Source organism: Xyrauchen texanus, chromosome 9, assembly GCF_025860055.1.
Source record: "Xyrauchen texanus isolate HMW12.3.18 chromosome 9, RBS_HiC_50CHRs, whole genome shotgun sequence".
In the NCBI taxonomy this organism is placed as follows: Eukaryota; Metazoa; Chordata; class Actinopteri; order Cypriniformes; family Catostomidae; genus Xyrauchen; species Xyrauchen texanus.
This window is the reverse complement of record NC_068284.1, coordinates 33,563,432-33,587,715: the sequence shown is the minus strand read 5'-3', so window position 1 is coordinate 33,587,715 and position 24,284 is coordinate 33,563,432. Positions and strand designations below refer to the sequence as shown.

General features: G+C 38.7%; 3 protein-coding genes across 6 annotated transcripts in view; 2 read left to right on the top strand and 1 right to left on the bottom strand.

Moving 5' to 3' along the window:
- LOC127648713 (unconventional myosin-IXb-like) overlaps window positions 1-8,734 on the bottom strand; it is a 50,607-nt gene extending 41,873 nt beyond the window's left edge. For 3 of the 4 annotated variants that reach the window (XM_052133435.1, XM_052133436.1, XM_052133437.1), the window contains exons 1-2: window positions 8,447-8,733; window positions 7,123-8,021 (exon numbers count right to left, since the gene is read on the bottom strand). In XM_052133435.1, coding sequence (XP_051989395.1) covers window positions 7,123-7,959 — 837 coding nt within the window. In that variant the 5' untranslated portion in view covers window positions 7,960-8,021; window positions 8,447-8,733. Of the gene's footprint in view, window positions 1-7,122; window positions 8,022-8,446 lie in introns of all 4 variants that reach the window. The other variant, XM_052133438.1, reaches the window with a different exon arrangement.
- LOC127648714 (poly [ADP-ribose] polymerase 2-like) overlaps window positions 254-24,284 on the top strand; it is a 115,123-nt gene continuing 91,092 nt past the window's right edge. Inside the window, exon 1 of the mRNA XM_052133442.1 lies at window positions 254-752. Coding sequence (XP_051989402.1) covers window positions 706-752 — 47 coding nt within the window. The 5' untranslated portion in view covers window positions 254-705. The remainder of the gene's footprint in view (window positions 753-24,284) is intronic.
- Window positions 12,375-22,779, top strand: LOC127648717 (myeloid-associated differentiation marker homolog). Its single transcript, XM_052133445.1, has 2 exons — window positions 12,375-12,444; window positions 20,661-22,779. Exon 2 carries the CDS (start codon window positions 20,787-20,789, stop codon window positions 21,666-21,668), a length of 882 nt encoding a protein of 293 aa, XP_051989405.1. The 5' UTR covers window positions 12,375-12,444; window positions 20,661-20,786; the 3' UTR covers window positions 21,669-22,779.

Sequence of the window (24,284 nt, the reverse complement as noted above, 5' to 3'; positions counted from 1 at the left end):
AAATGAAAATTAAGCAATTTAATCATCTGTGGAACGGGCAGGACTCGAAAAACTCCAGCCGATCATTTTCAAGACCATCTAGAATCATTGGACAGAAAATGTGTCAATCAAACGGTCGTACCATGCCCCCTCCCCCACCATCCTGGCGCGCGTGTCCCGTTCGTCATCAGCTGCTTTCAGATGGAGCGGCATTTACTACACAGAGCTGTAGTTCATCACTGACAAGCTGGGCAATTTACCCTTCATTATCACGGCCCAGCTTGTTAGTGAACTACGGCTCTGTGTAGTATACGCCGCTCCATCTGAAAGCAGCTGATGGCGATTTACTAATCAATGAATGCACTTTATGTTATGTGCTTTACTGACGAGATGCGCATAACAATCTCATCTGATAACGTTATATCGGTCAGCCCTATATTTAGCCATAAACTTCGGTGACAACCAGGACGTCCAATATATTTTTATATATTTTATATATATTTATACAATATATATTTACATTTCAAAAACATCAATTTTCTAACAATACTAATGATTTACGTGACTGCTGAATGTTAATAATATCTGGTGCAATTTACCGCTGAATGTTGTGCCATGTTGACGGTCTTAGCAGGTACATGGTGACGTCATGCAGAAACTCCAACCTATGCTAGCCTGGCTCGCTCTCGCGCATCTGAGTTTTCGCTCGTGCATGATTGCGCGTCCATGTTTTTCGAATGGGTGGAGTCAGGGCCAGCGTTGGAGGAGAGAAGGTAGGACCTTATGAGTTGTGTATTTTCAAAATCTGCCGGCCGTTTTGCAAATCACATACCCCACCTTTAAACTAAGAGTGAAAAGGATTACATAGAAACCAAATATATGAAGTAACACTTAACAAAAGGTGTAATTGTACTACCATGTATTTTTTGGACATGGTACCATGGTACTACCATGGTGTTCTTTGAACTAATTTGTAGTGCCATGTAAATACCAAATTATCAGCATTATAATTTGAGTGCAAGGTTGAAACCAACCAACAAGTGCATAAGACATACCAAATACTAATGGTGAAATGAATGTACATTTCTCAACCTTTCACTCATTGCTGTTAATATAATTTGTAATAATTGGCAAAATCAAAGCATTTTAAGACTTATGTACCCAACTGTAAATCAAAGTACAATTCTATTTCTGTCTGATACCATCAATGTACCACTGTACTAAATAATTGAGATGAATTACTAAAGCCACAATTTCCCAAGCTTGTTGTAACCAATAAGGCCTAGTTCTTTACTCAATCTGGGAGCAACAGGATTTAAGTGTTTAATTTTAAGAGCTGGTTTTATTTTACATTCACCCTTGACATGATAACAAATAAAACATCGGATGTACTTAATAAAATATGCATCAAATATTAATGGTCACATCCTCAGTGTGCAGCCACATGGTGTGACGCTTGTAACAATCCTCGTTCTAGTTGCTTGTTCTGCTACCTACACAACTACTCATAACCTACATTTTTTTCCATATCTTCATAACAAATTCTATTTTAACTAATGAGGCGCAATGCAAGCCGCTTTGTTACTTTGTCATTCACTTTCTTTGTAAGCAGAACTGAGAGGGGCTGGGACAGTTTGGATAAAAGAAAATTGCTGTTAGGAAACTTGTTCAACTTGTTTAGGATCAGATTGAGAATCCCAGCAGGTTAGTGTGCAACAAGCAGTGAGTGACAGAATAGTTTAGGGGAGGGACTTCAGATCACAGTAGATAAACCCTAAGAATTACGAGTAGGACCAGATTATTTCACATTTTCTGTATTGATTTTGTGGGAAAATCAGTGGAATTCTATGCAGTGGATTTAAACAGAGCTGAGAGTACTACTTAAAACAAACAAGTCAAAATATGAAATAAGCATGCAAGAGGCAGGGGATGTGCAGAAAAATTGAGAATGATGGATGTCCAACTCTGTATAATTATAAAGAACATTAGTTCTTTGAGGAAAACCAGAAAAACTAAAATATCCTGGACCAAAGAGAAGAGAATTTCTTGGTTACTGAACTCCATATTGCGAAATAAATAATAAAAAAAATGTGCTCGCTTGAACAACAACAGTTGTTAAAAAGGACAAGGCCTACACTTAAGTAGTGCCAGTCCTCGGAAATGACCTTACCAAAGCAACAGAATTCATTCAGTGGAAATGTGACAAAAATGGCCACTGACTTTGGTTACTTAAATAACAGTGTATGGAAAACTCACGCAAAGACTACCAATCTGTTAGGCATGTTGTAAAATATAAATTATTGATCAGTTTGTTATTTTATTGATATATTAACATTATCCAACATTTAAATTTGAAGCTGTGGCATGGGGGCTTGGTCATGTGCCTGCCTGTGGGAGAGGGAAAGTAGTGTCTACTGGGCTGTAATTACTCTAACACCTGTCTCTCATTGTAGTGATGGTGGAGGGAGACCTGATAAGGCATGCCAGTGTGTCAGAATGGGAGGGAGAGTGGCAAAGGAACTGATGTCTGAAGGACAGCGATATACAGAGACTTCATTTTATGGTTCCACGAGCCCTGTTTGAATTGGCCACTGAGAGCCGTTTTTCTGTTTTTTCTGTTGCCCACGAACTTCTTTCACAGAAGCCTAATTTGCATGCTTTCCAATTCACTCAGGTGTGCTTCTGTTGAATGTCTGGCGTAACAGCGTTGGGAGACCACAAGTGGTGATATAACATTTACTGAAGCATGTGGCAAGGGATATCACATCAAAGGACAGGTATTTTAGAGCTCCTTGCACAGTGTGCATACAGACCAAAGTTTTTGTACATCAAGTATGAAAGTGTCTTTCACGAGTTTGCAGGTTAGTGTATGAAACTGTTTTAACTGCGCAAACTAAATGATGAGAAATGATTAGACAATTTAGATGTTTGAATCTTTGAAGAGGTTTCATTCAAGCTGTCAAACCATAAAAAGACATACTTGTATTTAAAAGTACACAAAGTTACACTTCGTGACGCTGCAGATTTTTGAGCAATCTGGAGAGACGGTATGCCCATATTGTGTGCGAATGGACCTTCATAGAAAATTATTGTTTCGAATTTTAGAACGGGCCATGTCTTCTGTCTAATGCGTCTGGTGTTTGAGACCACCTTTTATTTTAGTTCCCTGCTGCTCACACTTTACCAAAGTTATGATGAGAAATATGTTTGAAAATACAAAGACTATTGTGCAACGGGTAGCCCTATTTCTATCTGAAAAAAGACTCGATATATATGTATAATCATCAGGAAAATCTTCTGATTATCAATGCGTGAAAAAAGCTTTGATCCCAAGCTTACAATCTGTCATTCACCCCTTTGTTTAAGTATTTACAATGGTAGCACATAAACATCTCAGAGTGTGTTAAAAACCCTTACCACTATCATTACTTCATCTTTATAGTGAAAAACAGTTTCAAAGTGACTCAGTGAGTTCTTGATCTATAGTCTCCATTTATAATGTTTGTGGAGACTGGAGGTCTGTCTGGATTCCCCTTTTCCATGGAAGAAGCAGAAGCAGCAGTGAGAAAATGCCCTGTCGAGTGACATGAATGAACAGTTTCTAGATCCTCCTTGAACATGTTTTTTAAGGGAGTAAAGGGATAACTAGTCTGGAACAAAATCATCAAGAGCACAGCCAATAGGGCCAGGCAAGTTCATGATTAGAACGAGGTGAGAACATAAAGAACTGATTGTTTCTGAAACATTTGACAATTTTTCAGTCTCACACCTTTCATTGTATTCTTGCTCTGCTAATGGGCCTCAACATGCACAGCTAAAAACATGCAAAATAAGATGAGAAGACAAGCCACTATTACTTCCTGCAGAGAGGTCATCATTTCCGCTCTGAAAGGGTCTGCTTATCAATAAATCAAGACACAGAGATGTAGAGTTACAATCTCTTTTTTACTTTGCATAGTTTTGTTCATGGTTTTGATAATGAGGGCACGTCTTTCAACCTTATCATTTATGTCAAGCATAGGCCTACATTTCTCTCAAAAATTCTGCTTTTATATCTTTATAATATCTTTATTGTCACAATTTATCATTTTATTACCTATCAATAACTACCTAATTTGGCAGGTTTCTATCAAGTGACATGAATTTGCTTCAAAATACCACAGAGTTTGATTGGATGTGTGACCTTTGTTGTCAACAACAAAATATACGGCAAGCTTCTTCTCCTCCCCATTAAAAAGTTGATATGGTGATCTTTTACTTTTTGTATTTGCAATAATATGGACCAAGCAGTACTACAAGTGCAACTTATTCAAGGGACATAAGCCTTAAAGGGTTACTTCAGCCAGAAATTCTCTCATAATTTACTTGTCCCAAGCCACTCCAGATGTGAATTACTTACTTTCTTCTGCAGAACATTAATTAAGATTTTTAGAAGAATATCTCAGATCTGTAGGTCCATAAAATGTAAGTGAATGGTGACCAGAACTTCAAAAGCTCCAAAAAGGAGATAAAGTCAGCTTATAAGTGATCCATGAGACTCCAGTAATTTAATCAATGTCTTCTGAAGCGATCAAGTTGGTTTTAGGTGGGAACAGACCAAAATATAACTTCTTTTTCCCTGTACATCTTGACAGCAGTCTCCTTGGCAATCATGATTTCAAGCTTGCTTTCCTTTTTGGAGCTTTTGGAGGGCCCAGTTTTTCCAAAAAATTAATCTGGAAATCCCATGTTTTGCCATCCAGGATCAGGTGATCCATTTTACTTTTGTGCCTGTTTTTCAAAGTGCCAGCATTAACACTTAACACTTTGTGTTTTTATTTGAAGAGACAGAAAACAGCCCAAAAAACAATACAAACACCCCCTTCCATTTTCAGTTTCTTTTAAACAGTCAGACTCCTCATCTGACCCACATTATTCACAAATACATTGTGGATATTTTGAACACTTTTTTTAAATCATAAAAAGGCTAAATGTCCAATAGTTAACAAAATAGAAAACTTTCAGAGTTCTTCTTCATTTGTGGGGAGCCCACCTTTTTGAAGCTCTGCTTTTGGGAGGGGGATATCAAGTCTGGCTTTGGTTTGCTGTAGTTGGGTAAGAGTATTGCCTGTATTGTCCTTCACAACATCGCAGGTGCAATGCTACTCAGAATGAGGGACTGACTGGATGTGCAATAAGGGATGCAATTGTTAGAAACTACTATTGACTGGTTCATCTCTGATGATTGTATCATTTTTATTTATATACAGTGATAAATGATGGTTAAAATTAAATATATTATATTTGTTTGACATTAACAGCTGTTTAATATGCTTAATAGGTTATTAATATGCTTAATAATGTCTAATTTATCTCTGTAACAGTTAAACAAATAAATTGCAAGATATAAATAAATGTACACTCACCTAAAGGATTATTAGGAACACCTGTTCAATTTCTCATTAATGAAATTATCTAATCAACCAATCACATGGCAGTTGCTTCAATGCATTTAGGGGTGTGGTCCTGGTCAAGACAATCTCCTGAACTCCAAACTGAATGTCAGAATGGGAAAGAAAGGTGATTTAAGCAATTTTGAGTGTGGCATGGTTGTTGGTGCCAGACGGGCCGGTCTGAGTATTTCACAATCTGCTCAGTTTCTGGGATTTTCACGCAAAGAATAGGGTTTACAAAGAATGGTGTGAAAAGGGAAAAACATCCAGTATGTGGCAGTCCTGTGGGCGAAAATGCCTTGTTGATGCTAGAGGTCAGAGGAGAATGGGCCGACTGATTCAAGCTGACAGAAGAGCAACTTTGCCTGAAATAACCACTCGTTACAACCGAGGTATGCAGCAAAGCATTTGTGAAGCCACAACACGCACAACCTTGAGGCGGATGGGCTACAACAGCAGAAGACCCCACCGGGTACCACTCATCTCCACTATAAATAGGAAAAAGAGGCTACAATTTGCAAGAGCTCACCAAAGTTGGACAGTTGAAGACTGGAAAAATGTTGCCTGGTCTGATGAGTCTCAATTTCTGTTGAGACATTCAGATGGTAGAGTCAGAATTTGGTATAAACAGAATGAGAACATGGATCCATCATGCCTTGTTACCACAGTGCAGGCTGGTGGTGGTGGTGTAATGGTGTGGGGGATGTTTTCTTGGCACACTTTAGGCCCCTTAGTGCCAATTGGGCATCATTTAAATGCCACGGCCTACCTGAGCATTCCTTTTATGGCCACCATGTACCCATCCTCTGATGGCTACTTCCAGCAGGATAATGCACCATGTCACAAAGCTCGAATCATTTCAAATTGGTTTCTTGAACATGACAATGAGTTCACTGTACTAAAATGGCCCCCACAGTCACCAGATCTCAACCCAATAGAGCATCTTTGGGATGGGGTGGAACGGGAGCTTCGTGCCCTGGATGTGCATCACACAAATCTCCATCAACTGCAAGATGCTATCCTATCAATATGGGCCAACATTTCTAAAGAATGCTTTCAGCACATTGTTGAATCAATGCCACGTAGAATTAAGGCAGTTCTGAAGGCGAAAGGGGGTCAAACACAGTATTAGTATGGTGTTCCTAATAATCCTTTAGGTGAGTGTATATATACTACATGATACAAATGTTGAATTATTTGACCAATTTTAAAGTTTTTTCTGCTTCTGGGATAAGGATGTTCCAGATATTTTTAGATTAAATGTATCCCAATCCTACTAAAAAGTTTTGAACAACACATACTGAAGGTTTGATCCAGATCTAAACCAAAACTGGATTATGTGATCTAATCTGATTTCAGAATCCTTTTTTTTTCTTTTGAGCAAACAATCAAGATTTGATACAATCCAAATACTTCTGAACAACTGGGCGCATTGTATGTACCTACAGAGCTGAGATAATCTTCTAAAAATCTTTGTTTGTGTTCAGCAGAAGAAAGTAAGTCATACATATCTGGGATAGCATGAGGGTGACTAAATGATGAGAGAATTTTAATTTTTGGGTGAATTATCCTTTTATACAATCACAACAACTATAGTTAGGGTCTCTAACCACCAACCAATTTTAGATCCTTTCTTGGTTTACTTTTGCAACAAAGGTGTCAGACTACAAAGTTAATGTGGAAAAACCTCAAACCCACAGTAGAAACATACCTCTAAAACAGGGCCTGCCCCCAGGATGGTTCTCTCCACTCCACTAGAATAACCCTTCTGACTTAGGGCGGTCAAGCAGTGGATAAGGAAATTGGTGCTTTGCGTTTTGCCAGAACCACTCTCTCCAGATATGACGATGCACTGATTGACCTGTTTGTTCAGCATAGCATGGAAGGCAGCATCGGCAATGGCAAAGATGTGAGGTTCTAACTTGCCCAGTGTATGGTTCTCATACATCTTGACATACTTGGGATTGTAGATAGGCAGAAACTTGAATGGATTGACAGCAATAAGAATGTTGCTTGCATAGGTGTAGATCTTCTGCTTGTGGAAGCGATACCGTAGGATCTCCAAGATGTTCTCCTCAGTGAGCTCAGGGAGGTTACATAAATCGTCATACTCCTGAGGCTGTGGCGCAAGAAAGCCCCGAGTCACAAGTCCCTGAGGTACTTTTTCTCGTCGAACAGAAGTCATAATGTCATACTGGATGGATCCATCATAGCTTCCCTCCTGAAGGGCAAAAAAGTATCCATCACTTTGAGGGTGCTGGTCTTGGGCCTTTCTGGGCCAGAGGAGGACTCTTTGAATGGGCAGATCGCCGTCTTGAAGGATCCACTCCTCTCCACCGTACTCCTGGACCTCCACGAGTACATAAGGCTTGGATGTGTCCAAGCCAAGTGTGGTGAGAGCGGTCTTGATGACATTAGCTGCTGTTGCCTCTTTTGGGACCCTGAGGATGCAGCATTGTCCAGGTTTGATGGAAAACCTGGGGTATATTTGTAAGGTGCAGACCATTTCATCCTGGCAGGTTGTCCCCTTGCCATACATGACATTCATTCTTCAAACAAATAGACATACACCAGCATACCACACTGCACAGTACAGCATGTTAAGTACATCTAGAGAAGGAAGGAAGAAAGAATGTGAGGGTGAGAGAGAAACAACATTCAGATGATCAGTGCATACATGTACGCACTTGTCCTGTCTAATATGGGAACTGTAGCAGATTGTAAAATAGCATAAACTGGGTTACACACATGCATCAATATATTGATTGAGAAACAGCAAACAAGTTATATTCTCCCAAATGTTCATAACATTGAACATCGAGATTTTGCCTTTTTGTTATTTCGAATATTCTTAGGAATTTAGAGAAAATAAAATGTATAGAAAACAAATTGATCAACTGATCAGTACCATCTTCATATAGCATAACGACTTTATTTCCAATGTAGTCTACCATAATAAACAACATGCACTCGTTTAAGACACGTTTAAATAAATAATACATAAATATAACATAACATAATACCAATAAATCTACCTGTTTTAAAACACTCTCACAGTGTTCGAGAGCGGAGTCATATCCAACATGGAAACGTATCCTCCTGTGCTTTCAACATAGAACTTTCAACGGTTGAAGTACTAATAAATCTCCTTAACCAGCATTACAACGAACAAAACGTGATACACCGATATGTAGCATATGTAAAACTATAAACAACAGCGTTCCACAGTCCACACCGTGCTTAACTGAAGCGGTCAAAATCTTCAACTAGAAAATAAGGACAATAAGGACAACCTCAATGTTGTCTCCTGAATGTTGATGACACTTTCGATCCTTGTTACTTCCTTACATCGCAAAGCGCTTTAATTGCACCTGATGCGCGCGATGACACGCTGCCCTCGCCTGCATTGGAAATGCCATTGCAGTTGTGACTCGCTGGCGCAAGTACACACCTGGACAAAAATACATTATAGCTACTTACCTAGCTTACATAAAGGTTCAAAACATCATAACCATAATTGTGTATGACCATTTATATTTTAATATACATATTTGTACATTTAATTTACACTAATATTTTTACGTTTATATTTTATCATCTGTAGACTATATATACAAAATTATTCATATTATATATTGATGTATATTTTATATTATAGTAATGTATAAGTTTTATAATAATTATATATTATAATATTTATATAATTTATAGTAATAAGTTTTGTAATTAAAATTATTGATTTTTTTATTTTTATAATATATATATATATATATATATATATATACACACACACACACACACACACACACACTATATATATACATATATATATATATATATATATATATATATATATATATTAGGCAAAGATAGACCAGTAATCAAATAAAATTATAAACTGTGACAATAAAGATATTATAAAGCTATAATGCTTGACAGGAAAATAAAGCATTTATAATTCTTAAATGGATTGTTCAATCCAAAATAAAAAATTCTCTCATTATTTCCTCACACTCATGCCATCCCAGATGTGTATTAATTTATTTATTTTGCTGAACACAAACAAATATTTTTTAAAGTCTATTTCAGCTCTGTTGGCCATTCCAATTCTAGTGAATGGGTACCAAAATTTGGATGCTCCAAAAGAACATAAAGGCAGCATAAAGGTAATACATACAACTCCAGTTGTTAAATCCATATTTTCAGTAGCGATGTAGGCGCAGGTGAGTCTTTTTTTTTTTGCTATTCTCATTCTAAGTGCATATCGCCACCTACTGACAAATAGTAAGAGGTTATAGTAAAAAATGACTTAAATATTTATCTGTTTCTCACATGCCCGCACCTATCATATCGCTTCTAAAGTCACAGATTAAACCACTGAAGTCTCATGCATTACTTTTATGCTGCCTTCATGCCCTTTTTGAAGCTTAAAAATGTTGGTACCCATTCACTTGTATTATATGGACCTAAAGAGCTGAAATGGTTTTCAAAAAATCTTTGTGGTCAGCAGAAGAAAGAAAATCATACACATTTGGGATGGAATGAGGGTGAGTAAATGATGAGAGAATTTTAAAAATGTATTGGGTTTCAAGAGAATAAAGAGTCAATACAGCTGAATATGCAGATGAACAAAGAGCATCCTAAATATATGTTGATGTTGTAAAACTCGCTTTGTACAATACATTGAAATCTTATATGACACAAACATTTATCCTTGTAATTAGTTTTTGAGGCAGGTTTAATATAGACTGCAATGACTGCACATTTTGTGAAAAAAAAAAAAAAAAAAACAGAATCATTGGAAGTTTTTTTATTCATTAAAAAATAGGAATGATATTCATGATTAGATACTATTTAAATATACAGTACCTAACTTGGACAACACAAGTATAAATTATGGTTTTAATTTTTCTATTGGGAACCTGAGAGTTGAATTTGTGGTCAATATTGTGATTTTGGCAAAATATTATATACTACATTAGTGCAGGTTTTATTTTTATTTTTTAAAACATACAATTTACTTGCCATTTCAAAAAGAGTTGGTGGTGTTTTGTAAATCATGAAAATGTAGCTGTAACAAAAATGCCCTTCAGCTATAGGCATTTTTATAAGTCTTCTTTGAAAATTAACCCCTTTTTTATGATTTATACATTTCTTGTTGCTGCTTCTCAGTTTCTTTGTTTCTATGACATGGTAATTCTTGTAAAGCCTATTTGTAATTTTTTGAACGTTTGATCAAAATATGACGCAAAAGTGCATGTTTTGTTCTCGCCAGTAGATGGCATAAAATACCGGTGGTGGAAGCAAGCATCATTAATCGCTTCCTTCAGCAGCACTAAAGTCAACAAAGGGAAATCTTACATTATACTGGAGTTTAATTAAAGACTTTTGTTTGTGAAGAAGCAGAAAACTTGCTTATTTTATGCAGAGTAAAAACACAGTCCGCTTATAATGTTGTCTTCAAATTGTTGCAGCTGCTGCAGTGATTGTCAATGATGTTAAGCATGCAGAGTAGACAAATCAGAGCTCCAGCAGCACACACACATTCAAAAGATATATTAGCTTTATTTCCTTTTTAATATTATATATTTTAAATGTTTATTAATATATTTACTTTGTGTGTTATTTGTGCAGTCATGAAATGGATACATAAAATTAACTATATGTAGTATAGTTTTATCAGTATTGTGAACAAACTAGGAAGGATGTTCAACAATAGTATTTTAGCAGTAACCCTATCAGTTGGCAAAATACACCACTGTTTACATAAAATGTTATGCATTTGGCTTTTATCCAAAGTGACTTACAGTGCATTAAAAGTATACATTTTATCAGTTTGTGTTACTGTTTGATACACACTATTTTTTACACATTTACATTTCATGACAAAATTCTTTACATTTTTTTATATATTAATATAGATATAGTCTCCTCATTAGTTTGTCCCCCTCCCATGCCGGAGACCCCGGTTTGAATCCCGCTCAGAGCAGGTCAAGTAGGAGCAGTTACAATGGTGCTGGGACCTGGATGGGAGTGGGGTTTAGGGGGTCAACTGATAGATAGCTGTGCAATGTGTATAAACCTCACTCTCCTGACCTCAAAATGTGCACTAGCGACTGATGCTAGTGGCTGTAGCATTTAGCCTCCTTATTAGCGCACCCGCCTCCCATGCCGGAGATGCTAGTTCGTATATAAAGTTTTATTCATTTAATTTGTTATGGAATTTAAATGAATAAATCTTAAAAATAGGCAAAACTATTTTTCAGAGCATACAGATTGTCACCATAGCAACATGACTTCTATTTCCTGTTGAATCTCAAGAGATGTGGGAGTCTTTGTATTACTCAGCTACATTCTTCTCAAACCCTCTCATTCGCTCTCTCTTTCTTTTGTTTGAATAGTAGCAGCTTGTGAGGCTAAGAGTGGTTAAAAAAGCGAAGTGAAATTGCCAGTGCTTTTGTAACAGTTCTCAGTGAGCAGACATGTGCGTCACTTTAAGGTTACAGCATAAACAAATATCTGGTTTCCATAGCAACATTCTCTGCATCCTAGCATCACTAAATAAATGTCGAACTGATTTGAAATGATCGTACGATAACTTGTAGAATGTGCCAATTTGGCGGTCTAAGATATTAGACTACATATTTCATAAAACATTCTTTAAATGATTTAATTATAATGAACAGAATGCAGATACAATAATTTTATTTTAGCAGGTCTGCAGGGCAAATTACTGTATAAAAATTCACTGTATGCAATAAAAGAAAGTACATTGTAAACCCTGAATACCTCTGGGTCTTTTTCTCTGGCCAGTGGTGGAATTCAGTTGAAACGTAAATCTTGTCTTATGCTCAGAAATTTCAGAAAGAACATTTTACCTAATTTGGAATGTAATGGGAGGATTGAGGGGGTGGGAGGGGATTCCTCTGAAACTTGGGTTACGGTGTACTCACTAGCTGAAAAGTTGACTTCAACCTCGCCCACTTGTTTCAGACTGAACACTTCGAGAGAAGGATAACGGGACACGTTGCTGGTAAGAAAGTGACATGAGCTTTTTCATCTTTTGTGCACATAAAAGCGTCAAACACCTTGCCCAGTTAATGTTTATCTATGTATGGTGACGCACTATCATGTTTTTTAAAATGACTAAAGATTGTTTTACCAGCTTTCTGGATTCAGATAGAGATCAAAGTGCTTTTATTTATCAGAAGGTTACACACGATCGCAAAAGAAGTCGTAGTGATCAATCTGACAAATAACATGTCCGGAATTTTTGCTCGCGCCCATTACGTGCTGCGCTCGTGTGAAAATGATACCGTTTGTCAGTTATCTAGCCTCTGGCAGTTATTTAGCGAGTCCATAATCGTAATTTTTCGCTAGACTGGTAGAACGCAATTTTAAGTATGCATTCAGTTTTAAAGTACACTATATAGGCTGTATTACAGGAATAGGTAGTACTGGGCGCGGTACGTGAAGAGACACGCCCACCACAGCGGGTTCTCGTGTGTTATAATGTTGTAAATAATGTTATAAAGTCTGTGATAATGTTGAGGCAAGAATAGGCTAAATATTATTTACCAGTCGTTTCTTTACAACTTGCATTTTAAATTACATTTATCCATTTATTTGATACAAATAATTCTGATTACATGCCTAGACTACAGAAAATAGTGTAATATGGACTCTCTCTCTCTCTCTCTCTCTCTCTCTCCTCTCTCTCTCTCTCACTCATTCTCCCCCTCACTCACTCTCTCCCTCACTCTCTCTCTCTCACTCTCTCTCTCTCTCTCTCTCTCTCTCTCTCTCTTTCCCAGAAGACCAAATAAGGGGTTCTGATTAATCTGATTAAGTTAATTACCATGGATTTTTAGTCTAATAGAAAAGACCCCCCCTATTGTTTCACTTCAGCAGGTAATTAATAACAGAGCTTGTTTTTCTGTCCAGTCTTGGATAATAGTACTTTAACCCGATTAAGGGTGAAATTGAGTAATTTATGGCGTATCTCATGACAACCGCGTGTCCAGCCCTTAGTCATGTCCTGTTTTCTCATACATATGTTTACTTGGACCTATTTAAATATTTTTGTCCTTTAACCTGCAGATTCTGCATAAAGAGAAGCTGAATTACAGTTCACTGCAATTAATTCTACAGCATATTCCATCTCATGTTACATTTTCTTCTACTTTTAATTTACTTGGAACCAATTCTGAAAAAACTTCTAAAGAAAAGTATTAAAAAAGGTTAAAGAGAACGAAATAGAGTCAGAAAGGTCGGCGGGGGTCCGAAGAGAAAGTCACAGTGAAATTGAGAGATATAGAGGATGGTAAGTTGGGGGAATACGTTGTGGAAAACTCCAGACAGTTCCCTCTTATTTTTGTAGTTTGCTGGGATGAAGAACATCTGGAATAGATTAGCAAGTTGGAAAATTTGACACTCTGCAGAGAGAGAGAGAGAGAGAGAGAGAGACAGACAGACAGACAGAGTGTGAGAGCAGCAGAGCAGAAATGAGTGACCAAAAAGGGAGTGAGGGATAAATGACTCACATATGCTATTCCAGCCTGTGTTTAAAAGAGTCCATGTGGGGTGAAAGGACATGCTTATTCAAACACTTCTGCTGTCGGTCCATGTGTGGTTCTGTATGCATCTGGTTAGCTCTCTTTCATTCTTGCTTTTATGCCATTACTTTGTAACACTTTTTGTCCTTTATTTCCTTTTCATATTCACTCATTCTATTCCATTCAATAAATAGGAAGAATTCATCTAAAACTGTAAACACTCGTGCCTCATTGTTTACTTAACAGTCTCAGTGTAAGCCAGGCGACAAGAGAGATTCCTGGATGTTACCAATCTGTATGGGAAGGCTGGGAAGGTTGGTCTCAGATCTCCAATTGTTAGCCTATCTGGCCTCTCCCACAGAGGTTGATGACAGACGGACTGTAGGGTTGAGTAAAGGTCTCGGTTGTGCCATGTTTGTCTAAATAGCGTGAATGCATTAGGGAGAGACTTTCACTGACTGCCAGTCTGGAATCCTGAATGACACTCAAGATACTTTTTGTTATAGAGCGCTATTGGCATTTATGCATTATGTGACCATTATTAACCCTCTTCAGTTGCACATTATGTGGAATTTTAACTACCCATGTGATGAAAATGAAACATTATTGTCAGATGATAACATGATGAGCAAAGGTCTTACTCAGTGAACAACCACCCTCAGTGTAGATGGGTGATTTTCAAAAACCTTGTCAAGAAAACATACTGGTCTTATTTGACTCCAAAATCATTAGAAACAAAATATATTTTGCATATCGAAAATGAAGCCAATTTTTTTTACATTAATCCTGATATTTTTTTCATGACAGTTACACATTTTAACTCCCAATTCTCATGATCACATTGCAAAAAATGTGCTCATTATGATGTTCACATTACCGCAAAGTGGCATGTGCCTGCCGTTGATTGTACAAAAAGAGTATCACAAAGCTGTCGTAGTACACGTGTCAAATGCATTTGTATACACTCATGGTCAAAAGAGTATACTTTGGGGCCTAAGTAGCTCAACGAGTAAAAATGCTGACTACCACCCATGGAGTCACAAGTTGGAATCCAGGGCTTGCTGAGTGACTCCAGCCAGGTCTGCTAAGCAACCAAATTGGCCCGGTTGCTAGGGAGGGTAGAGTCACATGGGGTTACCTCTTCGTGGTCGCTATAATGTGGTTTGCTCTCAGTGGGGCGCATGGTGAGTTGTGCGTGGATGCCGCTATGTCTCCGTGGTAATGCGCTCACCAAGCCACGTGAAAAGATGCGTGGATTGATGGTCTCAGACGCGGAGGCAACTGAGATTCGTCCTCCGCCACCCGGAATGAGTCGAGTCACTACGCCACCACTAGGACTTAGAGCACACTTAAAATTGGGCATTCCAAATTGGGGAGAAACAAAACATAAAGAGTATACTTTGAAAGGGCAAGGCAGTCGAACGGGCCCAATGAGAGGGGTACACTACACTACTACAAGTTACACCCCCTTCAAATAACCAGCCAACCTGAAGTCTTGGAACAGTTGGCTTCCACATTCATACACTGTTTGTTGTGTTTATTTGGAGCCCACATCAGCCATACGCCTACACCTATTCATAACTCTAAACTTAACCATAACCACAAAGATTTAAAAATTAAAAGTTTTTAAAATCATTAAAGGTGCACTTAGTTACATAGTCATAGTCATGTCTTTGTGTCATCTTGGAATTACACTGACACCTAGCGTCTTGGATGCAGCATAATTTAAAATCAATAGTTTTCAGTTTCATATGCCATTGTGGATATTTTCGCAAATTTTGAAATCCTGGCCGGATGCATTTTTAAGGTCCGAAAAAGAGGACATGTCTGCGATAAAGAGGACGTATGGTCACCCTAAGATCAATATTTTTTATTATTGAACAAGCAGAAATTGTACAAACACCTTCAGGAATAGAGTAAAGAGCACTTTACTCTACAGAGCACTCCACACATTAGCGGTGCTCCAGGGCAGAAATGAGTGATAAGGAAAAAGCTACTCTTTTGGTTGCTCCAGTGTCTCCAGCCGGCCTCTTTGGCGTCTCTGTGAATAAGTTTTCTGACCGTTACGTCGCGATTCAGCAGCAGCCACAGGCTATGAGACACTCTATGCCCAAACGGAGTATATCACAGCCAGTTCGTCCTCGCTCTGTTTTGAGCCAGAGCCCAACTAAAACCCCCATATCTGCTGCCTCACAGGCACCTGCGTATTTGGACGTGCACCTCAATTCCCTCCGGGTCTGCTAGAAAAAAGGCTTGATTGGAGATACAAGACACTGTTCCCCATCTCCCCACTATTGTTTGTCGGGAAAGGAATATTGTTGTTCACAATATCGTTCTAAATATTTCTGTGTCTTGCACTCAAATAAATGCAATGAAAATGCAATAAGTGCAAAAAAGAATACAGTGTTCGTTGCAAATGCACGAGATGCTCACACATTCTCAATAAAGAGCCCCTTTTCCTCTTCAAAGCACACACATTATGCGCAACCCCTTTAGTGAGTGTTCCATCATATCATACAGTGAGCAAACCAAATTGCCCTCTGTCCCATTATGCGGATGCGTGGCGAGCTCTAACGGGTATTTCAGAATGGGTGCAAAAACGATCGAACATGGTTATATGATCCAATTTTGCACACTAGCTACCCGGAGATGCGCCAGTGTTATGAGCCGTGTTACGAGCCGAAATATACAGTCTCATTGTGAAAAACGCAATAAAGATTGTGCCAAATTGTCAAGCACAAAAAGGGTTTTACAGCCATTATTTTCTTGTTCCAAAGAAAGATGGTGGGCTTCGGACAATCCTGGATCTGAGACATTTTAATCGCACACATAAATCGACTATTAAAAATTATTACTCAGAAACGGATCTTATCACATGTACGCCCACACGATTGGTTTGCATTGATAGATCTGAAGGATGCATACTTTCATATCCAAATTGTACGATATCACATGATGTTTTTGAGATTGAGCGGCATGCGCATCTTGAACTACCTCGTCGATTGGCTGTTACTGCTGTAATCAGAGGCTTTGTTATGCTAGCATAGACTTACTGCTTCAGCCATTCAATTGTGTCAATCTCAATTCAAACTGGGGAGAACATTTCCACTGAATCTTGTGTCAGAAAGCATTGGGAGTTGTGGCGGCGGTATCCGTCGCCATTTCATTAGGTCTCTTACACATGAGACCTCTTCAGTGCTGGCTGAAGCGTCATGTGCCACAAAGTTCTTGCCAAGGATGCATGCAGATCACTATATCCTGCCACTGTATAGCTGCTTTAGAACGATGGACAGCTCCTGCATTTTACCAGTGAGGTGTCGTGCTGGGCCAAGATATCACGCAGCGCCTAAAGCCAACGTCTGTATTTCTACCCTTAAACAATTTTCAGTCAGAAATCTCAAACTGTCATGTCCTGGTTCGCTCAGACAACATGACAGTTTTGGCATATATAAACCGCCAAGGCGGAATTCAGGAAACTTCACCCTCAAACTGTATTGAGGATTTGGGAAATATCTGGCAAAGCAGAAATCGATTTGACTCAGTGGAGAATACCCACTGTCCCCTCTTGTACTCAAAGTCCCAAGTTGTCAGGCAGAAAGTGGTGATGATGGATGCTTCCAACACAGGTTAGGGGGCGGTGTGTGATGGACACCTGACTTTTGGCACCTGAACAGGTGCGAGGAGGGCATGGCACATCAACCGCTTAGAGCTATAGGCTGTAATTCTAGCCCTAAAAGCTTTCAGTCAGAAATAGTGAGCTGTCATGTCCTGGTTTGCTCAGACAACATGACAGTTATGGCATATATAAACAGCCATGGCGGAATTCATTCACTGCCACTGTCGAGAATGATGCCTCATCTCTCCATGAGAGTGATATTTGTCCCAGCCCACCTGAATTACGGCGCAGGCCTACTGTCATGCTAAGGGGTGATACCAGGCAAATGGAGACTTCATCCTCAAACTGTACTGAGGATTTGGAAAATATTCGGCAAAGCAGAAATCGATCTATTTGCCTCAGTGGAGAATGCCCACTTTCCCCTCTGTTATTAAAGGGATGCAAAATGCATTTCCTCCGGTATGCCTGATCCACTCTGTCATATGCAAAGTCCAAGAGGAGAAGGAAACGGTTCTATTAGTTGCACCAAAATGGCCAACCAGCCATGGTTTCTGGAAATGATGGAGATGCTGTACAGCTCACCATGGGAAATCCCACTGAGGAAGGATCTCCTCTTTCAGGCACAAGGCACAATCTGGCATCCCCAGTCCTGTGAAACCTGCATGTGTGGCCCCTGAACGTGCACTACACGCACCAGAACTGACGCATTCAGTCATGAATACCATACCATTTTACAAGCCAGAGCACCATCCTAAAATGGAAGGTGTTTACTGATTGGTGTCTCTCACACAGCAAGGACCCACTGGTGTAGAGAAGGTGACCTGCATGCATTATCAGTCAACAATTCATGTCTTGAGTTTGGCCCAAGTCTTTCAAGTGCCACTGTCAAACCCAGGACAGGCTATGTATCCATGTATATATATGGGCTCCCCATAATTTACACATCCGCTGCATTCAGGCTGTTATATTTCCATAAAGTCACAAGCATTTCATTATAAATAAACTCCCTTCCTGACTGGGTTCGTAAGGAGTTAATTTATACTATATGACTATAGTTCATATATTCGTTATGAGTACTCTCCTCCTGGCCATCACGAGGATCACTCACTGCATCATGCTCACGTCGGTCGCCATCCCATAAGACTGCCATGTTTCCTCTCTGGGAAGTTATGTTGTGTAGTGCGGCGTGATGGGATTCTGTTCCACATATGCATTATTAAACGCAATGTCACGTGGACTGAGTCATAAGGGAACGTCTCGGTTACGTACGTAGCATCGGTTCCCTGAGATGAAGGGAACGAGACATTGCGAACGCTAGCTGCTCTGCAAGACTCAGAGTTGTTGAGGCACGAGCGATGCACTCCTTGTTCTCAGTCAGAAATTCTGAGGTAATGGTGTATGTGCACCTGTTTTTATAGTGGTCAGTTTCGCACCAAAACAGGCGAGGCTCAAACACCATAGCCAATATTAGAATATTGCCGTTATTGTAGAAAGGTTTCAAATAGGTCATGTATGAAGCCACTCCCCATGTGTTAATAAATGCAATGTCTTGTTCCCTTCATCTAAGGGACCTTTAAAGAAAATGAATCATACAGCAGTTCTAGTGGGCGTGTTGTGAATAGGGTGTTCCTTATAGTCTTGAGGTATGCATACAGACACATTTGGGCGTGATCCGATACGGAATGCAGAAAAACGAAGTACACCCAGGCCTTTACGGTAATGAGAATCATCATTGAAAACAATGTGAATACTAAAGATAAAACATCCGGACGCTTTACAATAATGAGAATTAGACGGGTAAAATATGCTTAAAGGTCGAAGTATACTTAGTTTGTCTGCGTTGCTGATCGATCCGCACATGCGTCATGCAAAATTTGTCATCAGCACAGTCTGCTCGAACTGTCCATGTGTGGCCCAGATTTTCTATACACAGTCCTTGTTTGTGCGCATCCTCCTGCGCACAGTATCTGAGTATCGCGAAGCAGTCGTAGTGCTCATGCGTCGAACAGGTTCATATTTGATCGTGGTCAAAAGAGTAGTCCAACAGGTTGATCCAGAATGCAGAAGAACTTACGTAAATCGAGAGTTCATGGCAAATTTGCACACAAACTTGCTGCAAATGCACCATTGAAAATGTTCACATGCAAATGAGCTTGGTGGCAAACTTGCAGCAAATTGTCCATTGTTGCCAAAGGTTTGCTACTTTAGATTTTTTTTGTAAGGGGAAATATACCCTGGCCTTCAGTGTCTAAAAATGATGTCCCAATGCAAAAAACCTTAATGGTCTTTTAGATTAAAAGACCATTACTTAATAGTATTTTTATATTATATGAAATCAGTGGCAGGCAGTGCATTTAAAGTCTAGGCCTTCAGTGTGATTCAGGCCATTAAGAAAGCCAAAACATGAAATGACACAATGCACAAGCAAGCCCAATTTTAACTGCAGCATGTTTTTTCTTTTTTAATTAACGTTTCCCGAACAGACATTCAAAAATAATAATTTTAATTTTAATAACTTAATTAGCCTAATACGGGACCAGGTGTGTAGGATCACGACCCGGCCCCGCCCTCCGCCCTGCCACAATCATGTAATGTGGAAACAAACTCATTAATCGGTATTACTTTTTTAAAGTGAATGTTTATCATCTCCTTGAGTGTCCAAAGGTTTGTGTGACAGCATGCCCCCGCATCGTGGTGAAATATGAGTTGAGAATTTCTGCACAAGCCTACAAGTTGTAATTCTGACTTAAATATGCATTCCATTGCACCTTTCCTAGTAGGAAGTTGTAAAATCCGACTTTCCGAGTTGAATGGAACGCAGCAATACATCTCAAAACTTGATCTGACACTGGATGCTCAAGCAGCCTAATTTACACTTAGAAAACTCCTGATGTTGCTATAACAATGCAAAAAGCACTTACCAATTTGCTTGATGTGAAAATCAGTCCTCCTTTCCTGTTTAATAAATTAGGGACCATGCAAATCTATGAGATGTTTTGTTTCTACCAGTTGTGTGTAATTAAGAACAATTCTTTCTTGTACTCAGTGACTGATTACTCTTCCTTTATTTGCTCCTAGACAACCAAGGAATCCAAGAAGGCAGAATAAAAAAGGACATCAATTGTACACACCACTACTTTAACTCACAGCAGACATTAATTGTCCTATAAATCTTTAGTTTGTGAACTGGAATTCTTGTCCATCATGGCGATAGTGTTACGTACCTCTCCGCTCCTGTGGGCCCGTGTAGCTGCCATGGTTTTCGCCTGTGTGGCATTCAGCGTAGCTCTATACGGAGCACAACTAACCCACGGCACAGGTGACTGGTGTATCTTCTGTTGGAGCTTCAGTTTTGTTGGAACTCTATTGATAGTCTTAGTGGAAATGTTTGGCCTACAGACCCGTGCCCCTGTTTCCTGGAAGAACTTTCCCATCACGTTTGCCTGCTACGCCTCTCTCCTCTGCCTCGCTGCCTCCATCATATTTCCACTGTACTTCCTTAAAGGCTACACAGGTCATAACGAAATGATCAACTGCCGTATTGTGTCTACGGTCTTTTCGTGCCTGGCCACCATCGCATACTTGAGCGAAGTAAGTCTCAGTAAGGCTCGTCCGGGTGAGGTGGTCGGCTACATGGCCACAGCACCGGGGCTGCTGAAGGTCTGTGAGACCTTTGTTGCCTGTATCATCTTTGTCTTCATTAGTGACCCGGTTTCGTATGACCAGCATGGAGCAACAAAGTGGTGCCTGGCTGTTTACTGCATATGCTTCATCTTGTCGGCAGTCATCATTGTGATGTGTGTAGGCGAGTGCACAGGCTGCCTGCCCATTTCCTTCGCCCGTTTCCTGTCCACTTACGCCCTACTGGCTGTGGGCATGTATCTGTCTGCCACTATCATATGGCCCATATATCAATTTGATAATAATCATGGTGGCGATAGCCGCAGGCCCAGTAGCTGTGGCTCCAGCTTTGGCCTGTGCTCATGGGACAAGCTACTGGCCATCTCAGTGCTCAGTGCTCTTAACTTCATTCTGTATCTGGCTGATCTAATCTACTCAGCTAGGCTGGTGATTGTTACTGTTTAAGAAAGGGGTTTTTAGAAGGAGTAAGGTAAAGGAAAGAGTGAATATTTGAAGAATAAGGGGGTAAGAGGGAAGTGAAAGTGTGGTTTGGAGAGTGGTGATGTTCAAATGGTAGGTCATGACCCATGAACTTCTGTATATTCAGTGTTATTTTGCAATAATTTGTAATTTTTTTTTTTTGGTCATGCTTTTTATGATGCCAAAGAAAATTGGAGAATTTCAGTTTTCATTTGCTTATCAGATGCATGACAAAATGGTTAAATTTTTTTATGTTTTACCCATTTGTCTCATTATAAGCATTTTTTGAATATATATTTTTTTTTGCTTCACTGTGCTTTTAATGTTGCTTGCATGAAGGACTCATTTATTATAACTGTGTTGGGTTTGTGTACGTTAATGTCAAATTCCAATCTCCTCAATAACATATTTCTATTATTTTAGGTTAACTACTGCTAGTTAAAAAAACATTTGCTTACACTAAATATCTGTAACATGATACTTAAAATATTTCAGTACATTACACTGCTCTTTGGTGCATGTCAAATAATTTTATATGGTAGAGTGACATAAATTGTCCTTTCTCCATTTATTCATTCTTAAAAATATAACTTCTATGACATAAGTCACATTTAAGTTGAATAGAGAAGAAAAATAAATGTATATGTGGACATCATTTGAGCATTCAAACCAGCTGTGGCATTGTCTGACATTAATATATTTTTATTCTTATATATATATTGTAATGGATTCATATTTAGAATATGCTATTGCTATGTGTGCACATGGTATTTGCGAGAATCTTGTATGTATGTTGTAGATGTATTTCCCCATCAAATCTTTATAGAAACCTTTGCTGTTCTTTTGTTGACACAAACACCTCATGAGAAAAAAAGCAAATTAAATGTTTGCTGTGCTGCCTGCATCTCTGGGATCTACATGTGCCTGTTTTGACTGTTACAGTCCTCAATGCTTGAATGAGAATGTTCTCATTGTGTTATCAATAAGTGAGTGAGCATGTGTGGCAATCTGCCTTCTCTCTCTCTGCTTATGGTAAACAGCACACACTGCAGAGTTGTGCGAATGTGTAATCTAGCTCTGAATAAAAGTAATGAAAAGGAAACAAGTGTGTTCTCTGTTCATCTGCAGTCTTGACTCATGTACCATAATATGTGTGATTCAGACTTGCCTCCACTTTATTCATTCTTTGTTTAAATTTATGCCTGTGTGAAAAGATACAGAACATCTGTTCATGATGCCTCTCTCTGTTCCAGATCTAATGATTTACATTCTAGAGCAGTATGCACTTACAGAGTACAGTTTGGATCATGGCACACTGCAAGCTGATACCATACACGACTGAGTTGAGTTGTGGATTTCTATAAACACTTCAACAGGAGGATTTTGAAACTCCTAACAAGAACACACAAGCACAGGCATCAAAAGGATTTGGTCATGCTACAGAACTGTAAAATGGGTTCAGACACAGGACAGGTTTGGAGTCTTTGTCCTCACAAACATAGAGGAAAAATGTACTGCTTAGAGGTCTTTGTCTCCAACTTAGAAGATGTTTCTCATAAAATCCATATTTAAAAAAATAAAAATATGCAAAATGCACTGAAACAATTTAAACCTAAAAATGTGCTTCATGTTGTAAAAAAAAAAAAAAAAAACTGGTTTCATTCAAGTAAAAATATTAGGCAGATGCACTAAGTGCAAATAGTGATAGTATGTTATTTAAACCCTGGTGCTAATAGTGGCAGATACTATTTACACCCCTAATTAAATACTAATATAGAGTACTGGGCATTATTTTGTTTCTTTAGAGTCCAACAGACACCCTGCACCAATCCCTACCCCTAAACCTAACCCTATCTTATACAAATTAACCATGGTTTTACAACAGTAACCATAGTATCACCATAGTATTTTGGGGTAAAATCATAGTAAGCCACAAAATTAAACATGGTTACTATATTAACACCATATTACTACAGTAACACCAACTGCATTAAAACTATGGCTTCCACAAAAAACATGGTTCCAACAATATTACTACAGTAAAACCATGTTTAATTTTACCTGGATTGAACCTTTCTCTCAACTCCTAGAACTTTACTGTGACCAAATCACTGCAAGGAAATTAATATTTATATTCATTTTTATTAAGTAGAATTAAAGTAAAATTTAAGAGTGGAGACAGGAAACAGGATGGGAAAAAATGGGACAAAAGGCGGATTAGAACCCGAGTAATTTGCATAAAAAAGCACATGCACACTACACAATTGCAGCAACACTTAAAACTGCAGTTTGTCTCAATTTGTGTGTTTCTACTAGACTATGTGAGTGCAAATAGCCACAATATGTGGCAGGTGCTATTTATTCTAAGTTTAAATAGTCACTCTGAAAATGTTCTTTAACATCACTGAATCAATCAGAAAACAACAGGTTACATCAGTAGGTTACACCGACAAAATTAAATGTAGAAATAGTTGCTTAAGATTACAATTTCAGGTTACAACTTTTTACAGTGTTAAACAGCTGTTGACACAGAGTGAATTAAAACATGGCTGTTGAAGTGAGACATTTACGTTTTTGTATGTAATATTTATAATTTTTTCC

Coding starts and splice junctions, on each gene's coding strand:
- LOC127648717 (XM_052133445.1), top strand. CDS start 20,787: ATGGCGATAGTGTTACGTACCTCTCCGCTCCTGTGGGCCCGTGTAGCT.